Raw genomic sequence first — 15,439 nt, 5'->3', positions numbered from 1 at the left:
TATGGATTATTATAAAAAAATAACATTTCACCAAGTGTTTATGACCCTTTGGGATGATACTTTTGTAGTTTAACTTTAAAAAGTTGTAACATTTGATGTATTAGTTTGGCAGGACTGCCATAACAAATGACCACAAACTGGGTGTCTTAAAGCAACAGAAATTTATTCTCTTAAATTTCTGGAGGCTCAGTGTCTGAAATCAGGATGTCTTATGATTGGTTTCTACCGGAGGTTCTGTTCCACAATCTCCCCTAGCTTGTGGTGGTTGCTGCCAATCCTTGGCATCCCCTTGGTATAGATGAATCACTCTAATCTCTGCCACTGTCTTTACATGCCATTCTCCCCATGTGTGTCTGCGTTTACATTTTCCTCTTAGGGCACTAGTCATATTGGATTTGGGCCCACCCTTAATCCAGTTAGGGTGAGGTGGGCCCTCGATTAGTTACCTCATTGTAACTAACTACATCTGTAAAGGTCACATTCTGTTTAGAATAGTGACTTGGGTATGTATTAATGTGTAGCATATATTTATTCCTTCTTACCTTATAGTGCTATTAATAATGCTGCTATTACCTTAAAGTGCTATTAATAATGAATTTGAATCTAATATAAACCAGTGCTCTTTCCCTTCACTCACTGTAGGATCAAAGTACTTCCGAAATAACCAATTAGAAGTCAACTTCCATTCACATATTTTCAGTAAAGGAAGGCCAGGATTACACACACACACACACACACACACACACACACCCCTGAATGCACATTCATATATTCACATATTTTATATTGTTAAAAATAAAGGTGGACTTGGGAAGAAGCCAACAATGTCAGTAAAGATGTGCATAGATTATTGGGATGAGAATGCCAGATGAGATCTTTCTTTTTGAAACTGCGATAGCTTTTATTTATATTGCTACATTAAGTCACATATCTAATAATAATTGAGGAGTCCAGTCTATTTGGATATGTACATTTAGGGGAAACAGTAGTAATATAATATGGAATCATAGGCTTAATTATTGTTTCTCAACAGGTGGACACAATTGACATTTTGAGCATGATAAGACTTCATTGTGCAAGGTTATACAGCTTTGTGGGATTCTTAGAATTTAGCATTTCTGGGCCCCCAGGGCACAAAGTGCCAGTTGTACACCTATTATATTGCATTGAGTACCAGAGTTAATTAAAATTGGAATAGCATTCTTAACTCTGTACTATATAACAGGCAAATTTCGTGGCAATCAGAAATTTTTTTTTTTTTTTTTTTGAGACGGAGTCTCGCTCTGTCACCCAGGCTGGAGTGCAGTGGCCGGATCTCAGCTCACTACAAGCTCCGCCTTCCGGGTTTACGCCATTCTCCTGTCTCAGGACTGGGACTACAGGCGCCCGCCATCTCGCCCGGCTAGTTTTTTGTATGTTTTAGTAGAGACGGGGTTTCACCGGGTTAGCAAGGATGGTCTCGATCTCCTGACCTTGTCATCCGCCCGTCTCGGCCTCCCAAAGTGCTGGGATTACAGGCTTGAGCCACCGCGCCCGGCCCAGAAATTTTTTTAGAAAGTAAAAGTTGTATCATCTTAAGGATATTGCATACATTGCATACTAATTTATGTAGTATGCTAATAAGTATCAGTTTTTTGTAAAACTTTACTATCTTAATTTGGGGCAAACTTTTGGAAGATGACTTCATGTGACTGTATTTATAAATCATTTTCCTTAATTAACTCATTTCAACAAAGCGTATGTAATCTGGAATGCTAGACAATCATGAATTTTTTTTGTAGAGATGTTACCTTTATATCATATTCTTTTTTGTTTCGTTACAAAATCTGACTACAGAAAAAGAACCTCTACTAGAAATAAACGTGATGGCTTTTATTTATGTTGCTACTTTAAGTCACATATGTAATAATTCAGATTAAGAGTTTTAAAAAATGTTTTTCTTTAAAACATTAATTTTAAATAACTTCTTGTTTCTTATTTAGGAAATTATGCAGGTCGAGGGACTACTGGAATGGTTGCCCGTTTTATTCCTTCCCATCTTAATAATAAGTCCTGCAGAGTGACATCTCTGTGTTACAGTGAAGATGGTCAAGAGATTCTCGTTAGTTACTCTTCAGATTACATATATCTTTTCGACCCGAAAGATGATACAGCACGAGAACTTAAAACTCCTTCTGCAGAAGAAAGAAGAGAAGAGGTAGGTTTACTCAAAGCCGTGTCCTTTGGCCGGGCGCGGTGGCTCACGCCTGTAATCCCAGCACTTTGGAGGCTGAGGCGCGTGGATCACCTGAGGTTGGGAGTTCGTGACCAACCTAACCAACATGGAGAAACCCTGTCTCTACTAAAAATACAAAATTAGCTGGGCGTGGTGGCACATGGCTGTAATCCCAGCTACTCAGGAGGCTGAGGCGGGAGAATTGCTTGAACCCTGGAGGTGGAGGTTGTGGTGAGCTGAGATCGCGCCGTTGCACTCCAGCCTGGGCAACAAGAGTGAAACTCCATCTCAAAAAAAAAAAAGGAAAAGAAAAAAACGCCATGTCCTTTATTTAAATTCAGAAAAAATTCAGTGACTCTTGGGGCCTAAAGGCCAAAAAGAAAAAAAAAAACATTAATTTTCAAGGCACTTACAGTTCAGAAAACAAAAAACATGAGACATACTTGAAAGAATAGAAGCTAATAAATTATCAGTTATTACTAATTACTATTATTATTTAGTTACTACTAATTTCTAAGTAGTAATGACAAAAATAGTCATTACTATTTTTATAATTTTTATAAAATTTATATTTATATTATAATTTGTATTATAATTAGTAATAACTAATAATTACTAGCATCTATACTTAATGTATTAGTAATAATAAATTACTGATTTATTATTGGTATTCTAAATACTATTTCTAAAGTATTCAATAGTGAATTATTAGGGATAAGGCTTTAGAAAAAAGTATTTTTAATTTTTTTTAAAGAGAATATACTTGATAGCAAAATGTTTATCTTAACTTTGTAGATGTACAGCAGCAGCAAGAAAGATCAACAGTTCTAACACTTGCAGAAAAGGCAATTAAAATAATAGAAAATATGATGATAAATTTCCGAGAGACTAAATGTGTATGTCCATGGATCAATAGAATTTTTACTTACTACCATTTACTCTTCGTATATGGACAGCAATCCCTTTCTCTCCCAATTGTGCCACTTTCACAGTTACATACTAGTGATTTATAACATTAACCCTAGGTATATTTTATAAAATAAATATAAGTGGGAAAAAGATAAGTTAAAGTAGTTGTATATATTAAAAAGTAGGTGAATGAGTTACTTTCACAAAACTACTAAAAGATAATGAATTTATTATTTATAAAAGGGGAAAAGTAGAAATAAGGTATCTGACGGTATACAACTGTAGAAAAATGTCTAACCTGTTAAGCTTCTTTCGTCAATATGTTTTTCATTTTGGCTTTTTTATTTTATAATGTTCTGTGTTTATTCACTCTGAACTTTGACTTGTAAAAGTCTTTTGAAATTAACCATTGATTTTTATTTTCAGTGACTTTTTGGTATTGGCTCAATGCCTATTAATACATTTTAAACGTTACTAATAACAGTGATTTTGGAATTCCTACGAGATACAAAACTATATTCATTCCTCATAATTTCAGGTATAGAGGGCTGTAAAATTAGAAGAGAAATCAGTATTACTTTATAAATAGACTTTGAGATTTTTATCATTAGAATGTATTTATTTGAATTAGGAAATTGATGAAGAAGGGTATGATGGCTAATAAAATGATTTTTGAGTTTATTCTGGTTGAAAACATGAAATCTGCTCTGTCATTTTGTTACTGCTGTATAAATTTCCCCTTGAAATACATGGGTAAGTAGTTATAGTCATACTGTGATTGTTACATAATGAGAGTTGGAAGTCCATAGATATTTTAAGTGGGCCAGCTAGTTTTGATACCATAGAATACTTAGCCAAAAGATATTTATATAATCAGAGTGAATGAGACTGAGTCATGAACATTTTTTTTTTTCTGGGAGCCTTTTCCTTGGTCTTGTTTATTGCATTAACTAAATTAAGAAAAATAATGCTGAAAGTGGATTTAAATTATGCTTATTGGCTGGGCCCAGTGGCTCAAGCCTATAATTCCAACACTTTGGGAGGCTGAGGTGGGTGGATCACCTGAGGTCAGGAGTTTGAGACCAGCCCGGCCAACATGGTGAAACCCTGTCTCTACTAAAAATACAAAAATTAGCCAGGCTTGGTGGTGGGTGCCTGTAATCCCAGCTACTTGGGAGGTTGAGGCAAGAGAATCCCTGGAACCCTGGAGAAGGAGATTTCAGTGAGCCGAGATCGTGCCACTGCACTCCAGCCTGGGCGACAGGAGGGAAAGTCAGTCTCAGGAAAAAAAAAAAAAAAAAGCGTATTATAACAAACCAAACAATTCAGAGGTATGCATAGAAGAAATTAATAACCTGTCTTATTTGTAATAAAACTTTGCTGATAGTGTTCGGACAAACTCAACTCACCAAGTATTTATTGGGTGCCTACTATACACCAGGTCCTCAACTAAACTTTGGAAAATGAAGGATGATGAGACAAAGACATGACCTCTTACTCAAGGAATTCACAGCTTAGTAGAAGTAGAGATACAAGTAAATAAATATGTAAAACTTAATATAGAATTATGTATAAGGACTATGTTCTGTATAAGTAGAACAAAGTAGGGAGTAATTGATCTTAATCGGGAACATTAGTAAAGCCTGAGGAAGGTTTTAAAGCATGAATAAAAGTTTATTGTATGATTTTGTTTTATGTTTCCATAATATTTTTGCATTTTCTCAATTTGTGGAGGCCTTTCTATTTCCTTACCACTCTAATAATTTCTTTCATTTTTTCCCCCTTCTTTCTTTGGTTCATTCTTTTGTCTTAATTTTTTTTGTACTTCCTGTTTTCCCTTATTTTTGTATCCTGTTTTCTTTTTATCATATCTCTTTTCTTATTTTTGACAGTTTACCACCTGCCCTACCTATTATTGGGCTTCTTTGTTGAATTCTTTCTTTCATTTTCTTCTGGGCCTCATAGCTTGTGCCTAAAAATATACTCCAGATCTGACTACTGCTTACCACCACCCTGCTACATTACCACCCTGAATCCGAGCTGTCAGCATCTCTGGCAAGACCTGTCCCCCTTTATACTTGATTTTGCTAGCTTTCTAACCAGTCTGCCTGCTTTCACTTCCTACAGCCCTGTAGCTATACAGCATTCAAAGTGATCCTTAGAAACATAAGTTAAATCATGCCACTTTTCTCGTCAACATTCTAAGTGGCTCCCTATCTGACTTAAAGCAAAACTGAAGTCCTTATGGTGGCTTCAAGATCTTATACTATGTGGTCCTAATTATTACTTCTACTGTTCTCTTCTTTGCTCTAACCACATCTACTTGCTTAGTAACTCAGGCCAAGCATGACTCTATTTTAGGATTTTGCAGTTAGTCTGCCTGAAATGCTCTTCCCTGGATACCTGGATTTTTGATTCCCTTGTATTTCAGGTCTTTGCTTACATAACCTTCTTGGTGAAACTCTACTTCACTATCCTATTTAAAAATCACAGACTTTAACTGATACTACCTTTCCCCTTTTCTACTTTATTTCTCTCCATAACAATAACTTCCTATGTATATTTTGCTTTTTTATTTCATGTGGTGTTTGTTCCATCGGGCTGTAAATTCTGTGACATTGGGGATTTTTTGTGTGTGTTTTGTCCATTGTTCTTTTCCAATACCTGTAATAGTACCTGACATATAAAAGGTGCTCAAAAAAATATTTGGTGAATGAAATGCCATTTTCAGTATTCTTGACTAGGTTATTTCACATACTTAGAAAGTCAAACTTGGGATTGTTTTTAATTTGAAGGTTTTATTCTAGAAATAATTGCTGAAGTTGTAAAACCAGTTCTTTGCCTATGTAATATAAACATTCCTCTATCTTGAAACCATGAAGCAAGATTCTATTATGTTGTTTTAAGAATAGTTCATATAAAGGATGAAGCGCTGTCCTTTTGGGAATGATTAGTTGTTTGAAAATTTGTACAGCTCTCACATTAAGCTTCCTTTGTTCTGGTTATTCCCTGTCACACACTTATGTCTTCCTGTGTAGATTTTACTATTATCAGTTGCCTTTAGCCATACTTACACATAATATGGAATTTATGGGGATTTTTTTCCTGTCTCCTTTGCTGAGGATGCAAAGATTTTTTTCTATTCATGTTAGTAGGTATGGTTTCCAGGAGAAATCAGAAAATTCACAGTTAAGTGTCAGCAAGTTTTTATCAAAACCTGCTTTATTTTCAGAGAAAAAAAAATCAATGAATGCTGTTTTTAAAAATAAATAAAAATAAAAGGAGGGACCCACAGAATGGGAGGAAATGTTTTCCAGATTGTGTGTCAGGTTACAGTTTAGTATCCAGAATGTATAAGGAGCACTTACGGTGCAACAATAAAAAGACAAATATCCAAATTTAAAAATAGGTAAAGGATTTGAATATATAATACTTTTTTTTTTCCCCAGAGAAGACATATAATAGAAATGGCAATAAGTACATAAGGAGGTACTCAACATTATTAGTCCTCAGGGAAACGCAAATCACAACCACAGTGAGGTATCACTTCATACCCAGTAGGATGACTAAAATAAAAAGGACAGACAATACCAAGTGTTGACAAACATGTGGAGAAACTGGAACCCTCAAAAATTAGACTTATTATATGACCCATACTTCCCCTCCTAGATATACAGGCTTCTCTTGGAGATATTGCAGGTTCGGTTCTAGACCATTGCAATAAAGAAAATATTGCAGTAAAGCAAGTCACACAGATCTTTTGGTTTCCCAGTGCATGTAAAAGTTATGTTTATACTGTACCATCGTCTGTTAAGTGTGCAATAACATTGTGTCTTAAAAATCAATGTGTATACCTTAATTTAAAAATACTTCATTGCTAAAAAGTGCTAATAATCATCTGAGCCTCAGTAAGTTGTATTATTTTTGCTGGTGGAGGTGCTTACCTTGATGTTGATCACTGCTGACTGATCAGAGTGGTGGTTGCTGAAGGTTGGGGCTGTGACAGTTTCTTGAAATAAGACATCAGTGAAGTTTGCTGCATCGATAGACTCTTCCTTTCTTAAAAGATGTATTTGTAGCTTGTAATGCTGTTGGATAGCTTCTTACCCACAATAGAACTTTTCTCCAGATTGGAGTCAATCGTTTCAAACCCTGCTGCTTTATCAACTAAGTTTATGTAGTACTCTATAATAGATCCTTTGTTGTCATTTCAACGATGTTCACAGCATCTTCACTAGGAGTTGCTTCTTACGGATAAGCAAAGAAAGTGGTTTGAGCCTCAGGAAACCACTTTCTTTGCTCATCTGTAAGGAGCAACTCCTTATCTGTTCAAGTTTTATCATGAGATTGTAACAATTCAGTCACACCTTTAGTCTGTACTTCTAATTCTAGTTCTTTTGTTGTTCTCACCTCATCTGCAGTGACTTCCTCTACTGAAGTCTTCTACCCCTCAAAGTGATCCATTAGGGTTGGAATTAACTTCTTCCAGACCCCTGTTAATATTGTCATTTTGACCGCCCATGAATCACAGATGTTCTTAATAAGGCATCTAGAATGGTGAATCCTTTCTAGGTTTTCAGTTGACTTTTCACAGATCCATGAGAGGAATCACTATCTATGGCAGCTATAACCTTACAAAATGTGTTTCTTAAATAAGACCTGAAAGTTGAAATTACTCTTTGATCCATGGGATGCAATGAAAATGTTAATCTCCTTGTATATCTCCATCAGAGCCCTTGGATGACCAGGTGCGCATTGTCAGTGCCCAGTAGCATTTTGAAAGGAATCTTTCTTTCTGAGCAGCAGGTCTCAATAGTGGGCTTCAGATAGTCAGTAAAACATGCTGTAAAGAAATGTGCCCTTACCCAGGCTTTGTTATTCCATTTATAGAGCAGATTCAATTAAACATAATTCTTAAGGGCTTTAGAATTTTCAGAATGGTAAATGAGCATTGGCTTCTGCTTAATGTCACCACTGCATAAGCACCTAACAAGAGAACCAGCATGTCCTTTGAAGTTTGAAGCCAGGCATCAACATTTCCTCTCTAGCTGTAAAAGTCCTAAATGGCCTCTGCTTCTGATAGAAGGCTGTTTCATCTGCATTGGAAATCTGTTGTTTAGTGTAGCCACTTTGATCAATTATCTTAACTAGATCTTCTGGATAACTTGCTGCAGCTTCCACATCAGGACTTGCTGTTTTACCTTGTACTTTTATGTTATAGAGAGACAGCTTCTTTCCTGAAACTGCATGAACCAACCCCTCTTAGCTTCAGACTTTTATTCTGCAGCTCCCTCACCTCTCTCAGTTTTCATAGCATTAAAGAGATTTAGGACCTTGCTCTGGGTTAGGCTTTAGCTTAAGGGAATATGATGACTGGTTTGATCTTCTTTCTAGACCACTCAGACTATTTCCATATCAGCAATAAGGCTGTTTCATTTTCTTATCGTTCATACGTCCACTGGAGTATCACTTCTAAAGGTTCCTTCCAGAACTTTTCCTTTGCTTTTACAACTTTGCCGTTTGGTGCAAGAGGCCTAGCTTTTGGCTTGTCTTGGCTTTCAACATGCTTTCCTCACTTAGCTTAATCGTTTCTAGCTTTTGATTTAAAGTGAAAGGCATATGACTCTTCCTTTCATTTGAACACTTAGAGGCGATTGTAGGGTTATTAAATGGCCTAATTTCAATATTATTGTTGTGTCTCAGGGAATTGGAAGACTCAAGGAGAGGGAGAGAGATGGGGAAACAGCTGGTCAGTGAAGCAGTCAGAATACACATAACATTTGTCAGTTAAATTCAGAGTCTTATATGGATGTGGTTTATGGCCCCCCAAAGCAATTATAATAGTAAGATCAAAGATCTCTGATCATGGATCACCATAATAGGTAGGATAATAATGAAAAAGTTTGAAATATGAGAATTACTGAAATGTGACACAGACATAAAATGGGCACATGCTGTTGGAAAAATAGCACCAATAGTCTTATTCAATGCAGGGTTGCCACTAAATTTGTAAAGAAACCACAGTATCTGTGAAATTCAGTAAAGGAAAGTGCAATAAAATGAGGTACTATGTTTCAGTTCTTTTGGGTAGTTCTCCTGTATACCCAAGAGAATTGAAACATGTTCCTACAGAAACTTGTACATATGCTCAGTTCAGCATTATTTATAATAGCTAGTAAGTGGAATAAGTTTATTCATCAACCAGTTGACGAATGGATGAACAGAATAGGGTATCTTGCTAAAATGGGGTATTATTTGCCATGAAAAATGAAGTACTGATACCTACTACACTATGAATAAACCTTGAAAACATAATGCTAAGTGAAAGAAACCAAACACAAAAGGCCATGTATTGTATGATTTATTTATATGAAATGTTTAGAAAAGGCGTATCCACAGAGACAGGAAGTAGATTAGTGGTTGCCAGGATCTGAGCAGGGGATGAGTGGGGAGTGGCTGATGATGGTTTGTTTCTGGGATGATGAAAACTGTCTGGAATTATATAATGATGATGGTTGTACCGCTTTATGAATATACACCACTGAATTGTATAATTTAAAATTAAGTATATTATGGTATGTTAATTATATTTCAATACAAAAATGTTTAAAATGGATCAGATGTGGTGGCTCATGCCTATAATCCTAACACTTTGGGAGGCTGAAGTGGGAGGATTGCTTGAGGCCAGGAGTTCAAGACCAACCTGGGCAACTTGGCTAGACTCCATCTCTAAAAAATTTTTTAAAAACTTAGCTGGTTGTGGTGGCACATGCACCAACTACTCAGGGAGCTGTGGCTGGAGATCATATTAGCTCTGGAGTTGGGGGTTACAGTGAGCTAGGATGCGACCACTGCAATCCAGCCTGGACAAGAGTGTGAGACCCTGCCTGGAAAAAAAAAAAAAAAAAAAAAAAAGTTGTAAACATTAAAGGGAGCAGTCAAGAGTGATAGGTGACATAAACATGTCAAGTAAGCTCTGAAAGATGCTGTTTGAGTTGGCAATTGATTATTGATCATATTATTGAGCATTTTTATAATTGATCAATGAACTTGGCAATTGGTCATTCACTGCTGACTGGTGAGAATGAAGTTAGTGGAAAGATAGGATATCAATGGAAAGATTGACTACAGTGGATTGAAGGAGAAGTGGTAGATTGAATATAGAATTTTCTTAAGAAGCTTGAGTAAAGTGATAGCAAGAGAAAGGACTGTAGCTGTAAAACTGAGGTTTTATGAAGTTGAAATATTGTTTTTTTTCCTTAAAAATGATAAGAACCTTTAGCATGTTGTGACAAAGAACCGAGAAAGAAAATGAATGTAGACAAGAAAAGAGAGAATAATGGGTCAAGCAGGATACTCAAGGAGTTGAAGGAATGAAATAAAAAGCACAGATGGAAAAATTAGGCTTAAATAGAATAAATGATATACCTTTCAAGAAAGGCTGGAAGGAGTTACAAAGTTGTTGATGTAGGTTTAATTTGTAGAATTCAGCTGAAGAAAATGATGTCATTTTTATTTTCTCTGAAGTAGGAGGAAAAATTGTTAGAGGGCAAGAATGAGGGCAGCAGGATGGAATAGATAGCCTGAGGCAAGTCATAAAGGGTTGGAATAGATTCTGTTTGGGAATCGAAGAGTGAATTGTCAATAATAAGTAAAAATAACGAGGACTCCCCTTGTTAATTAGGTATGTGGGTAATTTACCTAGACTATATTTATCATCACAGTTGAAAACTAAGGCTCAAGATGGTTAAAAATGTCTTCCTTTTGTCAGCTGGAAGGTGATATGGGTGGGATTAGAAATCACATATACATGATTTGAAAGTTGCATTCAGACTCTTTAGGTTGAAGATATTAGATATAGGCTGTCAACATCAATGGATATTTACCCTCAGAATGAGTGCTTCAAAAGACTGATGTGACTTATACCAGTGTCTTTCATATTTTCATGTAGATCTAATTTGCATACTCAAGAAGTCGGGAGATGGAAATAGACATAAAGTATGTTTTAAGAGTACAGTAGATGAGTTTTAGACTTACATAGAATTTACCTGTTCTTATTTTTTAGTTGCGACAACCACCAGTTAAGCGTTTGAGACTTCGTGGTGATTGGTCAGATACTGGACCCAGAGCAAGGCCGGAGAGTGAACGAGAACGAGATGGTAACTATGCTTTGGTCAGCTTTTCCTTGTATATGGTATTTTGAAATTAATATTTTAACTTCCGGTTTCTTCACTATTATAAATGATTCTGTAATGAACATTCTTGTACATAAAAGTATACTTATGCAAATATATCTTAGGATAAATTCTTAGAAGTGGAATGGCTGAGTCACTGGATAAGTACCTTTTAATTTTGATAGTTGTTATCAGATTACTCTCCAAAAAAGATGTGCTAATTTACATTCCCACTGAAAGTATAAGAATGCCCATTGTCCCATAGTACATTGAGTGTTGTCAGACTTCTCAATTTTTGCCTTTCTATTAGATATTAAGAGAAATGAAAACTCAGCCTAAGAGTTTTATATTAGCACATAAAATTTTTTTTCTTTCTATCAAGTGCCTTTGATAAGCATAAGAAACTACCCTGGGAGCTTTAAGATAGCACTCTTGAAAATATGATTAATCTATGAATTGTAATTCTGTATAATTATGTTTTATTAAATTGGTCTGTAACCAAAATCTTACTATAATGACCTCTGAAACATTTTTTGTGATCAAAAGCATATTCCCCAACATATGAGCTACATTATATAAAGGCAGTAGAGTGTAAAAGAAACTCCAATTTCACAGAAAATGTGAGGAGAACTGATTTTCATTTTAAATTATAAGACTATAGAATAGACTTGTCACATTTTGAATTTGACATTACACTTTTAATTTGAAAATGCCCTTGGAAAAACTTGTTTACTTGCAGGAGGGAAAGGAGTGAGGGAGGAGACAAAATACTTTGTGGTTCCAGTTAATTTCAAATATCTGGAATTTTCTTACAGTAAATGATGATGAAAATGACTTTAAGGAAACTTCATGTAAAAACATAAGGCTATTTTGTGTCTGTACTTCATTATAATGCTTTAGGGGGAGGGAAAACCTTTCTTTTAATTTATTAAACTTAGAATTCATGAGCCCTTCTTGGCTGGGTACTCTTAGAACTAAAAATTTAGGTTGACGTAGGAGGTGGGAGGTTTAGAGGTACCTAAGAATAAGCAAAGACGAGTGAGAGGTGAACTCTGTTCTCGAGAAACTTTACCATACACATGGAGAGTCACTCATAAAACAATTACTATAAAATGTGATGAAAGCTCTAATAGATTTATATATATTCGTACAATTTATTTAGGAAATTTGATTTTTTAAAAAATGCTTTCATTTTAAAGCCCTTCAAATCTAGGTTTTTGTATTAATGAAAGATTCTGACTTATTACTAAACTCACTGATAAGACCTATATTGTAATAGGAGAGCAGAGTCCCAATGTGTCATTGATGCAGAGAATGTCTGATATGTTATCAAGATGGTTCGAAGAAGCAAGTGAGGTTGCACAAAGCAATAGAGGACGAGGAAGATCTCGACCCAGAGGTAATTTTTCATATTAATTAAAGTCATCAGAAAGCTGGCAAAAACTACTTATTGAAGCCAGTTTTTATTTATATCATGTAAATTATACTATGTTTTACGTCTGTAATAATCACAAGGTTCTTATTGTATGGTGTGAAGTAGTAGAGAATAAAAGGTATTGGACATAAATTGTCCCTTCTGGTGCCATTAGACCTAGTGCATATCTTTTACTTTTCTCAAAGTAAAGTAAAAGAATCTGAGAGTCCCCATTTTAAGTGTTTTTTTAATGCGCTCTGAGAATGGAAATATGTAAAATTCTATGTATAAACAAGTTTTATGTAATTGGAAAGATTGCTTTAACAGGAATATGTTGTAGGTAAATTTTTACCCCTCTTGACTGGCCTATTTTGTCTAATGGACCAAATCACCAGTGGTTATTATCACTGAAATTATATATTTGTGTGTGTAAATATAAATGTGTTTTCTGAATGTATCTGTTTAGAGTTGTTGGTTTTGGAAAATATTTAAAATTTGAATTTGTGTTAATCGGTGTTTTGAAGGTGGAACAAGTCAATCAGATATTTCAACTCTTCCTACGGTCCCATCAAGTCCTGATTTGGAAGGGAGTGAAACTGCAATGGAAGTAGATACACCACCTGAACAATTTCTTCAGCCTTCTACATCCTCTACAATGTCAGCTCAGGCTCATTCGACATCATCTCCCACAGAAAGCCCTCATTCTACTCCTTTGCTATCTTCTCCAGACAGTGAACAAAGGCAGTCTGTTGAGGCATCTGGACACCACACACATCATCAGTCTGGTGAGGATATTCCTCTCTAAGTATGCTGTGGTTCATCTCATGATTTTTGATAATGAAAACTTCTTAACTGGCTATTTTGAGAGATACTAAATCACATCAACTTCTTGTTGGAATAAATGATCAAAATGAGATGTAATATATGGTTATGTAACTTAAACACAAAAATTATGTCTTACTTGCATGAGTTTTAACAAATAGCAGGAATCTTCAATTTATATGAAACAATTATTTTAAAAGTACAGGTACCAAAAGATAGTGTTTTGACATAGTTTAATGTGCCTGACTTAAATATTATTTTATAGATTATTAGAGACCAAAATCTCTTCTAGATTTATTTGGTTTTATGTCTATATTAAAGTGATTATGAAAATATCAGTATTAGTTTCATTTTGCCTGTATTCTTGATTATTTTCCCTCAAATAATGCAGTACTTTTAATATACTCTCTATAGTGGATTTGATATGGTATTTTGTCAACAACATATAATTTAGCAAAAAATTTATTTCTCCAGTATTTACATGAAAAAGAATTATTTTACCAAATGCTTATCTTCTTGATACTTGATGCTAGTGTAAAAAACCTCTACATTCTGTTAAAATGCTGTTTTCTTCCCAGTATTATAAATCCTCATGGTCAACTTTTTTCCCCTAACTATAGAATGTGCTAGTATTTATAATAGTAATTTTCAACAGATGTATCTACAGTTTACTCGGCACTTTAAACTATATACATGTAATTATAAAAACCAATAAGATATTTATTCATAGTTTTCTTTGGTTCTTCTAAGGAAGAATTTTACTCAATATAGAGCCAGAATTATTAGCAACTAGAAATATGAGCTGGCAGGCCTAAGCTGAAACCTATAAAAAAATTTCTAACAGCTTAGCTGCCAAGCTGTCACTTTATTCTTACATCTCTGGAAACTAATGCCAGATTACCAAATATGGGATGTTTTAATTTAAGCACTCTTTTATCGGTATATACCACGTTTAGTAATTCATTTTCAGTTTCTATGGGAATAAAAGCCAGAGTCAATTACATAACTGTTAACACTGTATATATTTTATCCATAATAATAAGCTAAAGCTGAGCTGCGGAATCAAGGTTTTCACACTCAGTCGACATAGCATTTTAATTTATGGAAAAATAAAATATTTTGGAAGATTTGGGAGTTAAGGGCAGAAGTAGTTAAAAGTTTGTGTTTCAAAGCAGGTAAAATTGGGAAAAGCAAGAATTTTTAAAGTGATAGCATTTTTGGAAATATTCTTGAACATTTTGATCAATTATAAGTTTTTAGGAAAACTTATCAAGAAGACTCAAGCTTACATTTAGCTTCCACTGAATCTCAACTAATTCTAGTTGTTTCTTAAACATATTTATGAGTAAAGTATTTGGAACTTTTTTTTTTTTTTTTTGGTTTGAGACAAGAGTCTTGCTTTGTCCCCTAGGCTGGAGTGCCATGGTGCGATCTCTGCCCACTGTAAGCTTCACCTCCCAGGTTCATGCCATTCTCCTGTCTCAGCCCCCTGAGTAGCTGGGACTACAGGTGCCCGCCACCACGCCTGGCTAATTTTTTTTGTATTTTTAGTAGGGACGGGGTTTCACCATCTTAGCCAGGATGGTCTCGATCTCCTGACCTTGTGATCCACCCGCCTCGGCCTCCCAAAGTGCTGGGATTACAGGCGTGAGCCACAGCGCCCAACCTGGAACTTTATTTTTTAAAGCTATTTAATGTATTTTAATACTGCATTTCAAATTGCTAAATTCCTTTCAATATTTAATGTAAGTATTAAATGTGACAGTCATTAGAATTATTGAAGAAAAAGTATTTTTGGTGATCATGTGATGATTGTTGAAACACTACTCAGTACTTTTACTCATAAATTATTTATAGAAAGTAAGGAAATATTTTTAACTGGGAGATTATTGAGAGAATTTTGGT

General features: G+C 35.0%; 1 protein-coding gene across 11 annotated transcripts in view; it reads left to right on the top strand.

Moving 5' to 3' along the window:
- DCAF6 (DDB1 and CUL4 associated factor 6) overlaps nucleotides 1–15,439 on the top strand; it is a 141,409-nt gene that overhangs the window by 58,619 nt on the left and 67,351 nt on the right. For all 11 annotated transcript variants that reach the window (XM_050768300.1, XM_050768238.1, XM_050768289.1 and 8 more), the window contains exons 7-10: nucleotides 1,983–2,197; nucleotides 11,190–11,283; nucleotides 12,578–12,697; nucleotides 13,237–13,497. In XM_050768300.1, coding sequence (XP_050624257.1) covers nucleotides 1,983–2,197; nucleotides 11,190–11,283; nucleotides 12,578–12,697; nucleotides 13,237–13,497 — 690 coding nt within the window. The remainder of the gene's footprint in view (nucleotides 1–1,982; nucleotides 2,198–11,189; nucleotides 11,284–12,577; nucleotides 12,698–13,236; nucleotides 13,498–15,439) is intronic.

Source organism: Macaca thibetana, chromosome 1 (genome assembly GCF_024542745.1).
Source record: "Macaca thibetana thibetana isolate TM-01 chromosome 1, ASM2454274v1, whole genome shotgun sequence".
Taxonomy (NCBI): domain Eukaryota; kingdom Metazoa; phylum Chordata; class Mammalia; order Primates; family Cercopithecidae; genus Macaca; species Macaca thibetana.
This window is presented reverse-complemented; position numbering and strand designations above follow the sequence as displayed.